A 15703-nucleotide genomic window follows, 5' to 3' on the forward strand; every position below is an offset into this window, starting at 1 on the left:
GCTACTTTCGCGCTCCAGTGCCTCAGTAAATCTAAGTGTGCTGACCTCACGCTGGAAATAAAAATTGCACTAGGATCAACATATTAAAGCAACATGAATCAGCTGCGGACCGTCACAAATCGCGTCAAGCATGCGCGCAAGTACGATGACAAGAGTGATAGGGCTACGACAAACTTGGTCCTTGATGATCGAGTAAGAAAGCTGATTTTCAGACTAATCGAAAAGGGTGCCTTGCTCTCTGTTGATTCTGTTATTAATACAGGCAAAGAAGCCAATGTGTTTCTTTGCAACTCAGAAGCGGGCAATGTGGCATTGAAGATCTATTCCACATCCATACTGAGTTTTAGAAACAGGATTGAGTACGTAGAAGGTGAACATAGATTTGAAACGGTCACACGATCTCAGAAGTCCAATTCCAGACGTATGGTGAAGCTCTGGGCCGAAAAGGAATTTAGAAATTTGATTCGAACCCAACAACTGGGTTCTATTTGTATTCCCAAGCCTCTCTTTATCACCACGACCATGATTGGGCTGGAATTTATAGGATATGATCGTGCACCAGCTCCTCGCTTGAAGGACGTTATTTCTGATCTTTCACAAGCTAGGATAATCAAGCTTTACTGGTCCATCATGAGAGTTCTCCGTACTCTCTATATTGGCGCAGGCCTTGTACATGGAGATCTCTCTGAATATAATCTTTTATACCTCAACAAGAAGCTTTATCTCATCGACATGGGCCAATCTGTTCATGTGACACACCCTAACGCCCTTCAGTTTCTACGGATAGATATCATTAATATTAATTTTTTCTTTGCACGACAAGGCATCCCGGTGCTTTCAGCTCGTGAGGTTTTAGCGTTTATATGTAGTCCAAACATCCCAAAGACAGATGACATGTACTGTCGGCCAGCAAATGTTGTAGAGTATGATAGTATGAGTCCACGCAATGCGCCTTCCCTAGATCCTAAACTCACGGCATACATACGCTATCTAAGAGCGGAGTGTGCGAGGTTGTACACTCCAGAAGAAGTCAATGGAGAGAGGGATATCGTCAACTATCCTGTTTTTGAAAGCCTTAGCGCAATCACAGCTACCGATTACTTAGATAATAACTATGCAGACTACAGTCAGCTTCAAGCGCTTAATATTGAGCTCTATGAAAGTGATGATAGTGACAGCGAGCAATCTGAATCAGATCAAAATTCTTCTGAGGCCAATGAGGAGATAGAGGAGCGAGAACGCAACCTTAAGATGCTTAGTCGATCGGACTATAGCAAAGAGGAATGGCGCGAAATACAGAAGGAGGTTAAGAGGGATGCACAGGAGCGCCGCACAAAGAAGATCCCCAAGAGCGTTAAGAAACGAGCCGAGCTTCTTGCACGCAGAAGACGTGCATAATAGAAATTTACAAGCATTCCCATTAACGCCACCTTCGTTTTGTACGTCCAGAAAGGCTAAACTTCGGGCCACCAAGCGTTGAGGGTAGTTTGTACAACCCGGGACCAGGACCCTCTCCTTGTACGGCAGAACTCGTTCTCCCCTTCAATGAAAATGCAGGCGCTGTCTTAGATAGATTTGGATCATATGCACCGGGGCCTGGGTTAGAGTTAATTCCAGACAGTTTGTGTCTACTAGACATACTCATTGCAGGAGCGTCAGATCCAGTAGTTTTATATTGCTCGGCGTTGTAGGCCCCAGGTCCAGGATTAGTGTTTGGTCGGGCCTGGTTAGTACGTCCTGCAAGTGAATATGCCGGCATTTTGCGCTTCACTTGATCCGTAGTAGGTGTGTATGCACCAGGGCCAGGATTGTTTGATTTATTAAGTTGGCTGTGACGCCCTGATAGGGAAAAGGACGGAGCAGACGTTTTGGTTGCCTTGGATGCTGGTGTATATGCGCCTGGTCCTGGATTCGTGTTGGGTCGATTATCCATGTGTCTACTTGCAAGAGAGAAGGCAGGAGCAGATCCTTTAGTCAGGGCGTAGGAGTCAGTTGCATATGCAGCCGGACCAGGAGTATCCTCGGGTTTGTGTAGAGGAGTTCGTCCTGCTAGCGATGATGCTGGTCCGCCTAATGTTGACTGCATAGCATATGCGCCAGGACCTGGGTTAGTATTTTGAGACTCTTGGGTTGTTCTTGACTTAAGAGAAAATGAAGGAGGCTTCGGCATAATAGGATCAAGAGCAGTTTCATATGCACCGGGACCAGGATTAGTGTTCTTCACATTGTCAGCATGTCTACTAGCAAGAGAAGAAGCAGGGGCGTCGGATCCGGTTGTCTTATACTGTTCTGCATTATATGCACCTGGGCCTGGATTCGTATTTCTTGAATTCAGTACAGGTCTACTAGATAAAGAAAAGGCTGGGGCGGCTCGTCTTATTGGACTTTCATTCTGATCATACGTGCCTGGCCCCGGATTTGAGTTTCTAGAGTTAATATCGCTTCGGCCCGAGAGGCTGAAGGCGGGCGCGCTGTCCTTGACAACGCCGTAGTTACCGTGATCGTACGCTCCAGGGCCGGGGTTTGTGTTGACCTCATTCGGGTTGTGCCGGGAGGCAAGGGAGTAGGACGGAGCAGCGCTCTTTATGGGGTTGACGTCTTGCTCATAGTCGCCGGGGCCAGGAGTCTGGTCCGGCTTTGCGGTTACGGTGCGGCCTGCAAGGGATGCCGCAGGCCCTCCGAGCGTGGATCCCACATCGTATGCGCCCGGGCCGGGGTTTGTATTCTTCGCCTCCATCTCTGTGCGACTGGCCATGGAGTACGCCGGGGCCTTCTGGCGGATGGCGTCCTCGCCCTGCTCATACGCGCCCGGGCCCGGGTTGGTGTTCTTTGTGTTGTCTGCGTGTCTGCCTGCAAGAGAGGCCGCCGGCGCATCAGACCCGGTCGTCCCGTACTGCTCTGCGTTGTATGCACCCGGGCCCGGGGTGTCCTCGGGGCGGTGCGCCGCTGTCCGGCCTGCAAGGGTGTAGGCGGGAGCCTTCCTGCGGACGGCATCTTCGCCCTGGTCATAGGCCCCGGGGCCTGGATTCGTGTTCTTTGCGTCGATCCCTGTCCGGCCCGAGAGGCTGAAAGCTGGGCCCTTTAGCGTGCCTTCAGGAGTTGCGTATGCGCCAGGTCCAGGACCGGTCATGTCTAGATGTTCTGGATGCCGCCCCTTAAGAGTAAACGCAGGTGCATCACCTATTGTTGAGCCAATTGTGTAGCCAGCAGGTCCTGGCCCGTCTGTCGTGTAATCGACGTAGCCGTCGAAGTCGTCTTCCACGGGCATAAGCGGAAATTACAGAGTTCCTTGCGCAAAATTCAATTATATAATTATACTGAAATGTATAATTATACTTCTCTATAATATTATGCGATGCACATTTTGCGATGAGTGCTAGCCTAGGCCGAAGCTGGGCTTCTATGCAAGCGTTGAAGCGTCAGGAAGAAGCTCTGACTGCAGAGGTTCTTCACAAGCGGGCAAAGCTCCGCGCACTGCGAACGCTCCTACCGAAGGCAGAGGCCCGTACGGGTCTTTCTAAAGAGTTCGTTAGTAATTATTTGAAAAATGCATGCTCCATTGCTGACAAAGATGCAAACTCACACAAGCGCATAGCATTTGTTCAAAGTATTTACACTATTGGGCCAATCGGTTACATTGAAAGTGCTCACATGTTTTCGTTCACGGCAGCAAAGAGGTCGCTAGCGGAAAATACATCGCAAACATTGCATTTCTTCCCTCCTTATCTACCATCAATTATTTCACGTTTGTCCTCCACACCCATGGGGTATGTGCGTATTCTGTACTGCTTTTCGAAGAATTATACATTTAGGCCTAAAGTACCAGCCCCTGGATCAGTATCTGTCGGCCTTTTTTCAACAAGATCCCCATCACGGCCAAATCAAATTGCAATGTCCTATGCTTATATTTCTGGGTCTATAAACCCTGAGGGTTTGCTACCAGTAGTAGGGCTAGATGCACTCCATCAATCTCCAATACTTAGTGTTGAGTTTTTTCCCAGCCAAGTATGTCAGCCCACAATTTCTCTCATAGATGTTCAACTTTCAAGGTCAAATAGTCATGATAGCGATAGATGGTTTTCAGAAAAGACGTTTAAAACGCAAGAAATCAGATTGCAAATCCAGGATGATGCTCTACATGTATTTAATCGCATAGTATCCAGCACCCCTGGATACAAGCACTTACAGCCGGAATCCTTCATACGAAGCAAGCTCTGCGCAGGAACTAAAAACTCTCGATGGATGCCTAAGAAGGGGACCATAGGTTTTGGAAAGTACCGAATAGCATACTCTGTTGACTTCTCCACAGACAAGGCTCATGGTTCTCCAATACAGAATGTAACAGTTACACATATTTATGAGTTCTCAAATACTCAGAATGCTATACGTAAAGCTTAAGCTGATGACTGGAACATCAGCAACTGGATAATACAGACTGGAAGCAGGGTTGCGGCACTTCGTGTACTTCTTCGAGTTGAGGAGCTTGCGGATCTCGCCCAGGCACTTCTCGAGGGACTTGTTCAGCTGTTCCTCCGAGATCTCCGCCCCCTAGTCGATCCCCGAGCAGGAGAGGGAGTAGAACGCCTCGAAGAACGAGCGGAAGATGGCCATGTTGTGGCTCTTGACCTCGGCCTGCTGCGACTTCTTGGCCATCTCGGTGTAGGTGGCCGCGACCCTCTGCCGGAGCTGCTCCAGCATCGCCGCGTCCATCGTCTCGATGGTCTTCAGCCGGAGGACCTTGGCCGCCTCGAACTGCTTCGCCCTGGAGGCGTGGTTGAGGGCGGAGAGCTTGCCGGCGTCCCGCAGCCTCCCCTCCTTCTCGAAAAGGGCCTGGATCAGCTCGAGGTTCCCCCTCTTTGCCGCCGCGATCAGCGCGAAGGACCCGTCGTTCGAGACCAGGCCCGCCTCTGCGTCGACCAGCTCCAGGGCGACGGCGGTGTGCCCGGCTTCGGCGGCCCACATGAGCGCCGTCTTCCCGTCTGCGTCCCTCTGGCCTGCGTCCGCGGCCTTGTGGGCCCTGACGTAGTCCAGCCTGTTCTCCTTGGCCGCCTCAATAAATGCCATTCTTTGCTCCCCGTGCGATCGCGGCTCTTCATAAGACATATTGATAGAAAACTTGGAGGCGTTGTTTCATGGCACTTTGGCACGGCCAGAAGCATGGGGCGCTGGTCCGTAGGGCCTGTTCTCCAGGGCCTTCTGCTTCTCGTGAAGGGAACGACGGGTTTACTCGTGAGATCGTGGAGCAGCTTGGTGATCGTTGCAGTCGTCGGCGCCCGGTGTACGGCTGTTCCTAAGGAAGGATGCTATCTCAGAGTAGCCATCATTCTCAAGCTCACCAAAGAAGGATTCGTCAGACTTGTCTATTAGATGCCCCTCCTTTTCAAATAGCAGCTTCACTACCTCTAAGTGGCCATTTACCGCCCCACATTCAAGGGCAGTCATCTCCTCCATATTCTTTACACCCCCCTCCAGATCTACTAACAATTTTACTATTTCTACGTTTCCCGCAGAAGCCGCGTTCATAAGTGCAGTCGTTTCTGATCCGTCTCTCATACCCCCCTCCAGACCTACTAACAATTTTACTATTTCTACGTTTCCCACAGAAGCTGCAATCATAAGTGCAGTTACACCGAATATGTCTTGTGCACCACCGTCATATTTAATTACCAACTTTGCTGTCTCTATGCAACCGCGTATAGCCGCTCGCATAAGCCTTGTTCTGCCGAGTTTGTCGGTTGACTCAAGAATATTCGCAACAATTTCGTGCCTCGCCTCCCCCGCAATCATCAGAGCCGTGTTGCCTTCGCTGTCGATTAAGTCCCTCTCATATGGGACTAGAACAGAGGCAGCTTCTGCATGACCCTCCTCTGCAATGATCATCAGAGCAGTGCGATTGTTGTTATTTCTTCTCCCATGTTCGTAAGGGGCGAGAATTTCAACTATCTCGGAGTGGTTGCAATGTGCGGCGTGCATGAGTGCAGTCCAGCCATTGTTGTCCTTGAGACCCTTCTCCTTCTCAACAAGCAGCTTGACAGGACCAATGTGCCCCTGCTGGGCCGCGTGCATGAGGGCCGTCATCTTCTGCTCGTCGCGCTGGCCGATACAATCTTCATCGTTGGCCAGGATCCGGATGGTCTCCATGTCATTCGTGTGTGCAGCGTATATCAGTTGAGGCAGCGTGGAGAGGTTGGTCTGGGAGTCAGCCCTGTTCATCTCACTACTAAATTTTGTGAATCTATTCTCCAGTGCCTTAATCATGGCTAAATGTTTCTTGCATTGATATTCAAGCACGTCGATCCTGGCGGTCTTAAGTCGGGGCCCCTGTCCTAGGGCGTCGGCTCCACTTAACCTGTTCTCGAGGGCTGCCTCAAGAGCAGTGATCCTGGCATTAGTACTGTTCAAAGCAGTCTCCAAGGCGCTGCATTTGTCTTCTAGTGCCATATACCAATGCCCCAGCTCACCAACTGGGATGTCAGCCGCAGTGAGCGTCTCGTGCAGCTCCCTGGCTGTCAGTCTTTCCTTTGGCTCCAGCACGAATATCCTCTCCAGAACATTCTTTATGAAGCCATCAGCGACACCGCTCAGGTCCGGTGTCCACTCGTCAACGAAGACCTCTGCCGGCTCCTTGCCCCCCAAGAAGTTCGGTCTCCTCAAAGTTACTAGTTCATAAATGATGACCCCGAGGCTCCACACGTCGGAGGCGGGGCTGGTATCGTTGCGGAGGAGCACCTCGGGGGCCACGTATGCCATTATTCCTATGAGAGTGCTCCCGCTCCACAGGGCGTCCTTGCAGAGGCCGAAGTCGGCGATGACGAAGCGCTCTCCGTCTGCGCTGATAAGGACATTGGCAGGCCTGAGATCACAGTGGACGAGGCCTCTAGTGTTTGCTCCATTGACGCTGTGGAGGTAGGCGAGGGCGGCAGCGACCTGCCTCAGGACGGAGAGAATCATAGCGATAGGGACGGGGATCTTCCTTCGTTTGTGCTCGGCGAGGAGGTGCTCAAGGGTCTTGTTATACCGGTCCGTGACGACGTAGATGAGGCCCTTGTACTCGATCACCTGATAGTGCTTGAGAACTCCTATGTAGGAGAGGGTAAGGAGGACGGTCAATTTGGCTTTTGCGGCGTCTACACTGTCCTTGTCCAAGCCACTGAGCTGGATGACTTTTACAGCGAGACTCGGATAGTCCTTGAGAGAGTAGACTGTTCCCGCGGCACTTTCACTAAGCACATCATCCAGCCCCTCGTAGAGCTCCCTGGGGGTGAACTGCGGGGCACTGAGAGCTGTTGTTGCAGGCTCAGACGAGGCAGCGTGCATCCTGGTTTTATTATTTTGGTAATCTGCCGTTTTGGAAACGGGCCGTTTTACATGGGTTCATATCTATAGGTCTACAGCAGTCCCGTGCCTGTATGGGCTTCTGTATCAGGGGCAAGAAGACCATCTGTGCAACCGTTTCACCCACCCCTGGCGCTCCAGTGCTGGCCGGGGGCGGAAGGACTGCTCCCCTGACCTCTGCGGAAACGGGCAGCTGTGTGACCCACTGACGGCCACCACTTCATTAGTGTGTCTGTTCGCTGCATAGCTGGAGAGGCCCTAGTACACTATCGAATGCAATCAACAGTTAAGCGCGTTCACTCACAAGTTTCCTGGGCGGCATCTGTAAGTATGGATCTACAATACCCTCACTCTCGAGAAAAGATGCTACCTCGGAGTGATTCCATCTATTGGCCGTACGGATGGCATGTACGCCACCTATGTCCCTCTCCTTCTCCAGTAGCAACTTGACACAGTCCAGATGATCATGCCCTGCTGCAAGCACGAGGGCAGTAAAACCTCTGCCTTTCTGCATGCCTCCCTCAGCATCCAGGAGCAGTCTCACGACCTCGGTGCGGCCAACAAGTGCCGCCCACATGAGGGCCGTATGCTCATTGCTGCTCCTCATGCCGCCCTCGCACCTCATCAGCAGCTTTACTACTTTGGTGTGTCCGAGCACCGCAGCGACCATCAGGGCCGTCCCCCCACTTATGTCTTTCCTCCCTGCCTTGACAAGCTTTGCCACCATCCTTGCCTGATAAGGGATGTAGCGCTTCACCGCTTTCACGTCGTTCCTGCTGGCTGCCTTCATAAGTGTGGTGACGCCGTCCTCGTCCACACTGCCTTCATCATCCATTTCTGAAGACTCAGTTGGGTTTCCTGCGCCCTCTTCGCTCGTGTCCTTCTCGGGCGCGAGGGGCGGGGCGCAGTCGTGCTCCTGAAGGAACTGACTTGAATCATCCGCAGACGACATTTTTATCTCACATATTATAAAGGAAACGCATGTACTGGTAAACTTGCGATTCATGGTAATGTTTACAGTTCATCCAGATAGCGCATCATAAGCGGGCTGCACGCCGTGGATTCCTTTTTGCTCTTTCTGTTGGCAGTACCGCTGAGCATCCTTCAAAAGAGGATAACCTTAGAAATATGCAAACAAACATTTACATTGAGTAGTCTATTGATATATCTTTTGCTGCTTCACAGTAGCGCGGTTTCCACTAAATAATAAAATGGCTGCGCGAAATCTGGATGCAACCAATCAAAAGTTGGACCCACAGGTAGGTAAAAAGGATGATGACATGGGGTTTCCGTATCCAAAGATGTTCATCTCTATATCAGGGCTGATAGGTGCTGGAAAGACGACCTTGGCAGAAGAGCTCGCCAAGGAGATGGGATTTCCTGTTTACTACGAGCCCGTTGAAGATAACATCTATTTGGAAGACTTCTACAAAGACATGAAGACGTATGGCTTCCCCATGCAGGTTTACCTACTCAACAAACGTTACCAACAGCACCAGCAAATCATCTGGAGTGGAGAGGGCGCCGTACAGGATAGATCCATATACGAAGACGCCGTCTTTGCGCGCATTCTTGTGAAGCAGGGGAACATGTCGAAGCGCGACTATAAGACCTACACCGATCTATACAACAATATGAGCAAGTACTTGACACACCCAAACTTTCTGATTCACTTAGATGTCACACCCGAAGAATCCTTGGAAAGAATCAAGGAAAGATCACGCAACTGTGAAGCAGGAATACCCCTTTCTTATTTGCAGGACCTCTACGATGAATATAACATTTTCCTTGCCGAGATATCCAAAAGAATCCCAGTAATACGCATAAGGTGGGCCAACTATCGCAGCGCAAAGGAGCTGGCCATGCGCGTGTATGCCGAGATGAAGAAACACCAAGCCATCGTAGACGTCCCGTTCGACGGAACGATGACAGCTCCCATTCCTCAATCTTCTTCCAATTTCTATTAATTAATTACGGTAATGAGCTTGACAAATTCTAAAAACGTCTTAAAAATAAATTCTGTTCGATTTCATTTTGACAATTGTTTTTAAGAATTTAAGAAATGAGCCTCGATTTATAGTCTGCAAGTATGGCGCGGAGAGTCTCTGCCTGAGCATTTTTGTGCTCGAGCTGGGCGACAAGCTCTTCCCTTTGCATCTTGAGTGAGATAATTTCTAGTTGCATAGTCTGGGGGTATGGAGTCGTTGCAAGCTCAGCAGCTTTTCTATCTATGGCTGCTTCTATCAGCTTCATTTGGCTGTTAATGTGCCCTAGCTCCTTCAATACAGCGTCATAAGAGTCCATGTACTGAGTGAGGAGTCGTTCGTCCTCGACGGTGAGAGATGCCTGCTGGGAAGGCTCTTCCGTACATGAATAGACAGATATATCTTTTGGGATATCAAGCTTACCAAATGGCTGGCTAAAGGTCTTGGTTCCATGGGGTTGGGCCTTTTGCAGAGTGCGAGGCTGGGCACGCGGAGGCACAGGTCCGGTCCCAAATCTAGAACTGGACCTGGGCTTGGACTCTTGTAGAGATTGTACGCCAGTCCCTTTCTTACGTTCAGGACCAGTATTTGTGCTTAGAGTATGAGAGTTAGGGTCATTCCTTCTATCATGAATAGCTGCGCAAATTGGATTGGCGCGAATTGGATTGGGGAGGACTAAATCTATAGGTTCCAAGGTGTGGCGATCCGGCTCCTTCGAGTCAATAGCAGGCGTAGCAGGTGCAAAAGCTGAGTTTAAAAGGGTTCTACGATCCTTGAGGACACCTTGTAAGTATGCCTCTTCTGCTTTTTTGGCTACTGCAGATGCACGTCTGGTATCTTCAGCACGCACAAAGCCTATGCCTTGTTCAATGATATAACGCATAAGCAGCGTTGCCTTCTGGGTGGAGTAATACTCTAGGGCCTCTTGAACATCTTTACGTCGCTGAGTAGCTTTCTGGTGAGCCTCCCTTAAGCTCCAGAATGCGTCCTTCATCAGTGTTCTAAAAGTCTTAGCTGTCAAGTGGTGGAGCCGTGGCTGCAGGGCTAAAATAGCCTGAGATTTCATATGCCATGCAGTAAATGCAAGACGCAATTCTCGGGCTGTCCAATAATCATCCGCATAGGCGTAGATTTTGATTGTCTGTTGGGCATTTGCAGCCGTTCTCCAGAGGGAAAGAAGGTTCCCCAACATAGGAATCTGGTTTCGTCGGTAGTGCTCGTCCGCTCGTATCTCCATCGATACAACGCAAACATACCGACGTTTCCAAGAGCCGAACGCGATCCGAGTTAGCATAACAGTGTAAAACTCCTCTGCAAACAGAGTCATCTGAGGAACCGTTTCGTAAACAAACGTGACCCATTGGTGAATGCAGCTTGTTAGGCGCCAACGGACGAAGAACAAGAGGGCCTTGTCTGTTTGCAGCTTTAGATGTACAGCGGATTGGTTCTTTTCCTTAACGTACCGCACCCATCTATGAAAGAAGCGAGCGCGTAAATGCTTGACGTAGAAGTGTAGAGCTTCTGACGTAAGATTGTAACTCATCGCCCAGAATGAGCATAAAAGCTTTATCAAAATTTAATAGCAGAATTCCTAGCATCATAAAATGACGGAGCAAATAGACTCCACGCCAACATCTCCGACCCCATCCGTAGAAGGCAAAGTGGGGAGCAAAGTCATATCCATTCTATGCGATAGCATTCGTTGTGACACTGAAGATGCCATTCACAACGCGGCGCTAAGCATAATGCTAGACTACCACACTCGTAAGGACTCGTGGAAGCCCAGGTCAAATTCATCCTCCTGTGATGTAAGCATCACGGAGACCAAGATTAGCAAGCACACGGTTGTTAATATTATTGAGCAAGGGCCAGCCAGCTCTGTCACAATAATCTCTTCAAATAGAACTGCAGATCAAGAGGATCCATCAGTGAATGAATCCACTCCCCTAAACCCCGATAATTCACAGTTAACAGCGGATTATGAGCCAGATTTCATAGCAGATACGCAGAGCACCAGAAGGCCCATCTCCGCAAATACCCTACGAAGTCCACATAGTGAGAAACCAGAGATAGTAAGAGCCGCAGCAATACCCCGTAAGCACTCTGCTCTAACCAATCACGCAGATATGCCCCCCAAGAGTTTTAAGCTGTCATCAGCCTCGACTGCGATCCCTCTTTCTAGACCAGAAAAAAAGGGTACATCGAACCAGGACATGACTATTCCTTGTCAAACAGGTGCTCTCCACGGTCCGCCAGGATCTCGTAATGTACAACGTGTAGGAAATCCATCGCAGAAAAGAAAAAATATCACTACAGAGGTAATTCTTTTGCCTTCTACACGAGGGTCTTCAGAGCCTCTTCGTCAAAAGACTCAGCAAGCAGAGCCTGTTACACGCTTCCCACCTCGAAGTCAGAGTCCAGCTGTCTCTGACTCGATAGATAAATCCGCTCCACTTGCGCCCAAGGATCTGCATATCCAAAATACTTATGATGCTCCTCGTCAGCAAGAGCAACAGCGGCAAGAACGACAGCTCAGAACTTCCCTTGGAAAGCAAGACAAGCCCAAAGCAGATGAATTAGAGACTAGTCCCTGCGATACGCCGACCTATAGTAATCCAATGTCTTTTCGAAAAGAGGTACCTCAGCGTCAAGCAACTGCTCCACAACCGAGTACTGAGCAGAAGAAGCAGGAAGAGCCACAGCCCCAGAGTGACGTTAACCCACAAGTTATATGTCTTCCAACAATCCACAGATATAACTCCCCCCAGCTCCTTTCTTCGTCGCGTAAGCCTTCGCGGAAATCACAGGATTTAGAAGGTTCGTCTATCTCTAGTACAAGCTCGTGCCAACCGGCTAATCAATCTTCTCCTAGATTGCCACAACCAAATGACCCCTCTTTGAAAGAGCATGTTGCAAAGCCTGTTGAGCAGAAAAAGGGCACAGATATTGACGACGTTGATCCGGGAGAAATCTGGCCCCGCTATGATGCGGGTTATGCAGACTATTTGAGGTACATGGGAAAGGGCATGGGTCCCTGGGACGGAAATTTGGATACAACATGGGATCTCTCTACAATAAATTACACCGTCTACGACGACGAACCAGGGCAGCTACCAATCAATACCGCAAATCCCAAATATGTCTCTACGAAGTTACCAATCAATCCACAAGGTTACGTCATTCCACCAGGTCCGCCACCTGCGCAGGACTATGAATATGAAGAAGGTGAGTGCTTGCCCAATGGGGCACTCGCTGATGGATATGCTGTCCACTATTTCAAGCATAGCCATTACATGGGTGCAGGGCAAGCCAGTAATAACTATAGAGCTATTACTAGTGATGGCGTAACATACGACTACAATAGGCCGCAGCAGCCGTACCTTAATGGAATTATGTATAGGCAGCAGTACGGGAACTACGTGGCTAATAACCCCTACTCACAGAGTGCTATTAATTGTGGACGCAATTATTATTACCAGCAACGCCTCCACGAGCAACAGATCCATGACGCGGCTATTCAGGAGCAACAAAATAGATACCTCTACTCACTTCATCAATATGCCCAGTCAACAGAAGCGATCATGCCACCTTCATACCGCCAGCGGTATCAAGGGGGTCATCCAGATGAGTAGATCTGTCCACTAAGTCAACTAAGCACAGACATTTAAGGCATCATAAAAATTCAATCCCACCGCTCATCTCCCGAGTTCCCTACAAAGTTTCCGAGGGAAATTTTAAATTTACGAATTATAGGACCATCTGGCCAATGAGAGTAGACTCTTTTATTCGCATTCGGCCTTTTATTGGCAAAGAGATAGGAGGGAGTCGAGGGTATCAGGTACTGGGGGACGCCGTAGACTTCCAGGATGACTTAATAGGGCGTCTTCCGTGCTCAGAAGTATTTGACCTCAGCAGTACCCAGGCGTCAATTTTTAAAACAGTTGCAGCCCCCTTAATAGATGCATCTTTGCTAGAAGATAAAACCCCCGTTTTATTTGTTGCAGGCCCTGCTTCGAGTGGGAAATCATTCACCATAGAAGGAAACCCAGATGAGAATTGCGCAGCAGGGCTCATATATAATGCGCTAAAGTACATACTCAACAATTCTCCCGATAAGCTGAGCTTAGCTGCACTTGCCGTCAGTCCCCTTCTTAAAAGCATTGACTTGTTAGCCCTCAGTTTCGATCCTGTTCCCGTGACAGTTCCAGTTGATCCCGTACTCACACCCTCTGTTCGGTATGACAGCTTTCTCCGACCTGTGCTTCAGTTGGCAGATTCCGTAGATTTGATAAAGTTGGGGTCTCGTCAACTTCGGCGACTTCAGCGCAAAGGGATTTGGAATTCTCTTTGGGTCATGGAGTATGAGATAAAGGGCTTTCACGGCCGGCTTTCCGTTGCGGAAATTAACGTATTTCCGTGTTCTCTCCGAGTAGACCTACATCTCAAGACGAGCTTAGAGAAAGTCATAGCAGGAGTTAGGCATTATGACTATGTGACGGATGAAGACTTAGTCGTAGATCCCCTTTTGCAGCTTCTTCGGGACTGTTTTAAGACAGACAGAGGACTGGTAAGCTTTATTCTTTGCTTGAGTGAGGCCACCAAGGCGCAGGATTTTCAGATGACAGAGTCTCTGGTGAAGCAGATGTTTGGGGTGGTAGAATCTGCCCTTGAGCGGTCTAAGAGGCTTTTAGCGTCTAAGGATCTAAAGTCCTGTACTTTTCATATGTAAATATAACGCTGAAGACCCCAGCTATGGCCGAACATGTACTCTTTGGCATTGTTAAAGGCCCATTCTCAAAGAAAAAAGTGGACGATGGACAAAAACCAGGTACAAAATGGTGACAGCGTCCTTCTCCATGTGCGAGGTGATCGCAGTTATATCACACGCATAGCGATGAGTAAGCCCGTTGACATATATCACCATCGCGTTCAGAGTGATCTGCTCATAGGTCTAATATATAATGCCTTCTACATGCTAAGGGGAGGGGGGTCTAACATCACTATTGATCGGGCAGATGACCCCACTGTTCAGGGGTACACAGCTCTGACAGCTGGAGGAGCTGGAGATGCGCTTGCCGGTCTCTGTGATAATGAGGCAGAAGAGCTCAGGCAAGCGCTGCTAGAATCGGAGTCTTATCAAGGGAAAGACACCGAGTTTTCTAGACAGAAGGCGGTGAATAGAGCACGGAAGCGCCACGTTTTAATTTTCAGCATAGAGCTAGCCAATCCATATAGTATCTGTAAGTATCTTTACACTGGTAAGACACCGGAGACAAATCTCTTCATGAGTCCGGGGAACTATTCTCTTCTTCTTCACCACTCAGATGCAGCAAGAATTCCGGGGTATTCACGGATCCTTGTCTACGATGATTTGGATGGGCGTGTAGCAGCGGGTATCGCGTCTAGGATGGTTTTGACGGATGCAGTAGTCGACCCCACCAACGCAAATGTCAAGATGCTCATGGATGAATGCACTGAGCTTATTAACCAGTGTTCAGAAGTTAAAACCTTCAGAGAGCGGCATCGTCTGGGGTTCTTATTTTTGGAAAGGGTCAGGACTGTTTTGAACTTGCCAAGATGCGACCAGGAAGTTGTGGCTGTCACGGGCCGGACCCTTGGTGCAGGCTTAAAGAACGCTTTGATAGATAGCAACGTACTTCCAGCAAAGCATGGCTTAGAGGCTTCTAGACCCAATATTGCGCCGTTTGTGTGTGCCGTCAACTCTACCAAGCTTGCCGATGACGACGATCTGGGTCTTCTAGGGTATAGTATTGTTGGTGATGATACGTCTTGCCCAAAGCCCGAGGACGATTCTGTGCGTACGGATATCTGGACGCCTGAAAGTATAACTCGTGCAATTATGTGTGATTATGATATGTGGCTTGAGCGCAGACTCTGTCTTCTCAAGATTCCCGTGGACAAGCTCAAAGAAGTAATTTACTCAGCTCCCGATTTAGAATCGTTCTCTAGAAACACTCGGGCGCCGCTTTGCACTCCTCTAGACACAGATTTACTCCCCCTATCTTTTGATTCACTAGTGATTGCTGCCAGGTCGCGACCCCTTCCTTTAGCGCAGTTACTCTCTAAGTTTATTAGGCCAGCAGCCCCTGTCTCGGTCTACTCGCCCTCTGCAGAGGCCCTTGCAGAGCTTGGGCATTACCTATTGTCTACACGGTCTGGCCACATTCAGTCATACACAGATAACAGACTCCTCGACTATCAGATTCTACCCGGGCGTACCAGGCCGGCGATGCTAGGAGAGTCATTTGGCGGCTATGTACTAACGTACTACACACAGCCACCCACTGAGAACGACGAAAGCATATTCCGCAAATCCCGAAACGTGATGTTCTCCAAGAAGAGAAGTCTTAAGCAATAACACA

At 49.4% G+C, this 15703-nt stretch overlaps 11 protein-coding genes across 11 annotated transcripts; 6 read left to right on the forward strand and 5 right to left on the reverse strand.

Moving 5' to 3' along the window:
• Window positions 1–93: 93 nt before the first annotated feature.
• GL50803_0017449 (putative RIO kinase 1) lies at window positions 94–1398 on the forward strand (the record flags this gene model as incomplete). Its single annotated transcript, XM_001708530.1, has 1 exon — window positions 94–1398. One exon carries the CDS (start codon window positions 94–96, stop codon window positions 1396–1398), a length of 1305 nt encoding a protein of 434 aa, XP_001708582.1.
• Window positions 1399–1420: 22 nt separating this feature from the next.
• GL50803_0091354 (SHIPPO repeat domain-containing protein) lies at window positions 1421–3268 on the reverse strand (the record flags this gene model as incomplete). Its single annotated transcript, XM_001708529.1, has 1 exon — window positions 1421–3268. One exon carries the CDS (start codon window positions 3266–3268, stop codon window positions 1421–1423), a length of 1848 nt encoding a protein of 615 aa, XP_001708581.1.
• Window positions 3269–3369: 101 nt separating this feature from the next.
• On the forward strand, window positions 3370–4398 carry GL50803_003079 (uncharacterized protein; the record flags this gene model as incomplete). Its single annotated transcript, XM_001708528.1, has 1 exon — window positions 3370–4398. The coding sequence occupies one exon, from the start codon at window positions 3370–3372 to the stop codon at window positions 4396–4398; it is 1029 nt and encodes a 342-aa protein (XP_001708580.1).
• A 150-nt stretch (window positions 4399–4548) lies between these two features.
• On the reverse strand, window positions 4549–5103 carry GL50803_00112519 (Ankyrin repeat protein 1; the record flags this gene model as incomplete). The annotated part of the gene is made up of 1 exon (XM_001708527.1): window positions 4549–5103. The coding sequence occupies one exon, from the start codon at window positions 5101–5103 to the stop codon at window positions 4549–4551; it is 555 nt and encodes a 184-aa protein (XP_001708579.1).
• A 120-nt stretch (window positions 5104–5223) lies between these two features.
• On the reverse strand, window positions 5224–7317 carry GL50803_00112518 (Kinase, NEK; the record flags this gene model as incomplete). Its single annotated transcript, XM_001708526.1, has 1 exon — window positions 5224–7317. The coding sequence occupies one exon, from the start codon at window positions 7315–7317 to the stop codon at window positions 5224–5226; it is 2094 nt and encodes a 697-aa protein (XP_001708578.1).
• A 304-nt stretch (window positions 7318–7621) lies between these two features.
• GL50803_00102444 (Ankyrin repeat protein 1) lies at window positions 7622–8287 on the reverse strand (the record flags this gene model as incomplete). Its single annotated transcript, XM_001708524.2, has 1 exon — window positions 7622–8287. The coding sequence occupies one exon, from the start codon at window positions 8285–8287 to the stop codon at window positions 7622–7624; it is 666 nt and encodes a 221-aa protein (XP_001708576.2).
• Window positions 8288–8546: 259 nt separating this feature from the next.
• Window positions 8547–9302, forward strand: GL50803_0017451 (Deoxynucleoside kinase; the record flags this gene model as incomplete). Its single annotated transcript, XM_001708523.1, has 1 exon — window positions 8547–9302. The coding sequence occupies one exon, from the start codon at window positions 8547–8549 to the stop codon at window positions 9300–9302; it is 756 nt and encodes a 251-aa protein (XP_001708575.1).
• Window positions 9303–9390: 88 nt separating this feature from the next.
• On the reverse strand, window positions 9391–10863 carry GL50803_0032363 (uncharacterized protein; the record flags this gene model as incomplete). The annotated part of the gene is made up of 1 exon (XM_001708521.1): window positions 9391–10863. One exon carries the CDS (start codon window positions 10861–10863, stop codon window positions 9391–9393), a length of 1473 nt encoding a protein of 490 aa, XP_001708573.1.
• Window positions 10864–10924: 61 nt separating this feature from the next.
• GL50803_0017453 (uncharacterized protein) lies at window positions 10925–12952 on the forward strand (the record flags this gene model as incomplete). The annotated part of the gene is made up of 1 exon (XM_001708519.1): window positions 10925–12952. The coding sequence occupies one exon, from the start codon at window positions 10925–10927 to the stop codon at window positions 12950–12952; it is 2028 nt and encodes a 675-aa protein (XP_001708571.1).
• Window positions 12953–13086: 134 nt separating this feature from the next.
• On the forward strand, window positions 13087–14049 carry GL50803_0017454 (Kinesin motor domain-containing protein; the record flags this gene model as incomplete). The annotated part of the gene is made up of 1 exon (XM_001708518.1): window positions 13087–14049. One exon carries the CDS (start codon window positions 13087–13089, stop codon window positions 14047–14049), a length of 963 nt encoding a protein of 320 aa, XP_001708570.1.
• Window positions 14050–14133: 84 nt separating this feature from the next.
• Window positions 14134–15699, forward strand: GL50803_002323 (Gcd10p family protein; the record flags this gene model as incomplete). Its single annotated transcript, XM_001708517.2, has 1 exon — window positions 14134–15699. One exon carries the CDS (start codon window positions 14134–14136, stop codon window positions 15697–15699), a length of 1566 nt encoding a protein of 521 aa, XP_001708569.2.
• Between the last annotated feature and the right edge of the window lie 4 nt (window positions 15700–15703).

Source organism: Giardia intestinalis, chromosome 5 (assembly GCF_000002435.2).
Source record: "Giardia intestinalis strain WB C6 chromosome 5, whole genome shotgun sequence".
Classification (NCBI taxonomy): Eukaryota; Fornicata; order Diplomonadida; family Hexamitidae; genus Giardia; species Giardia duodenalis.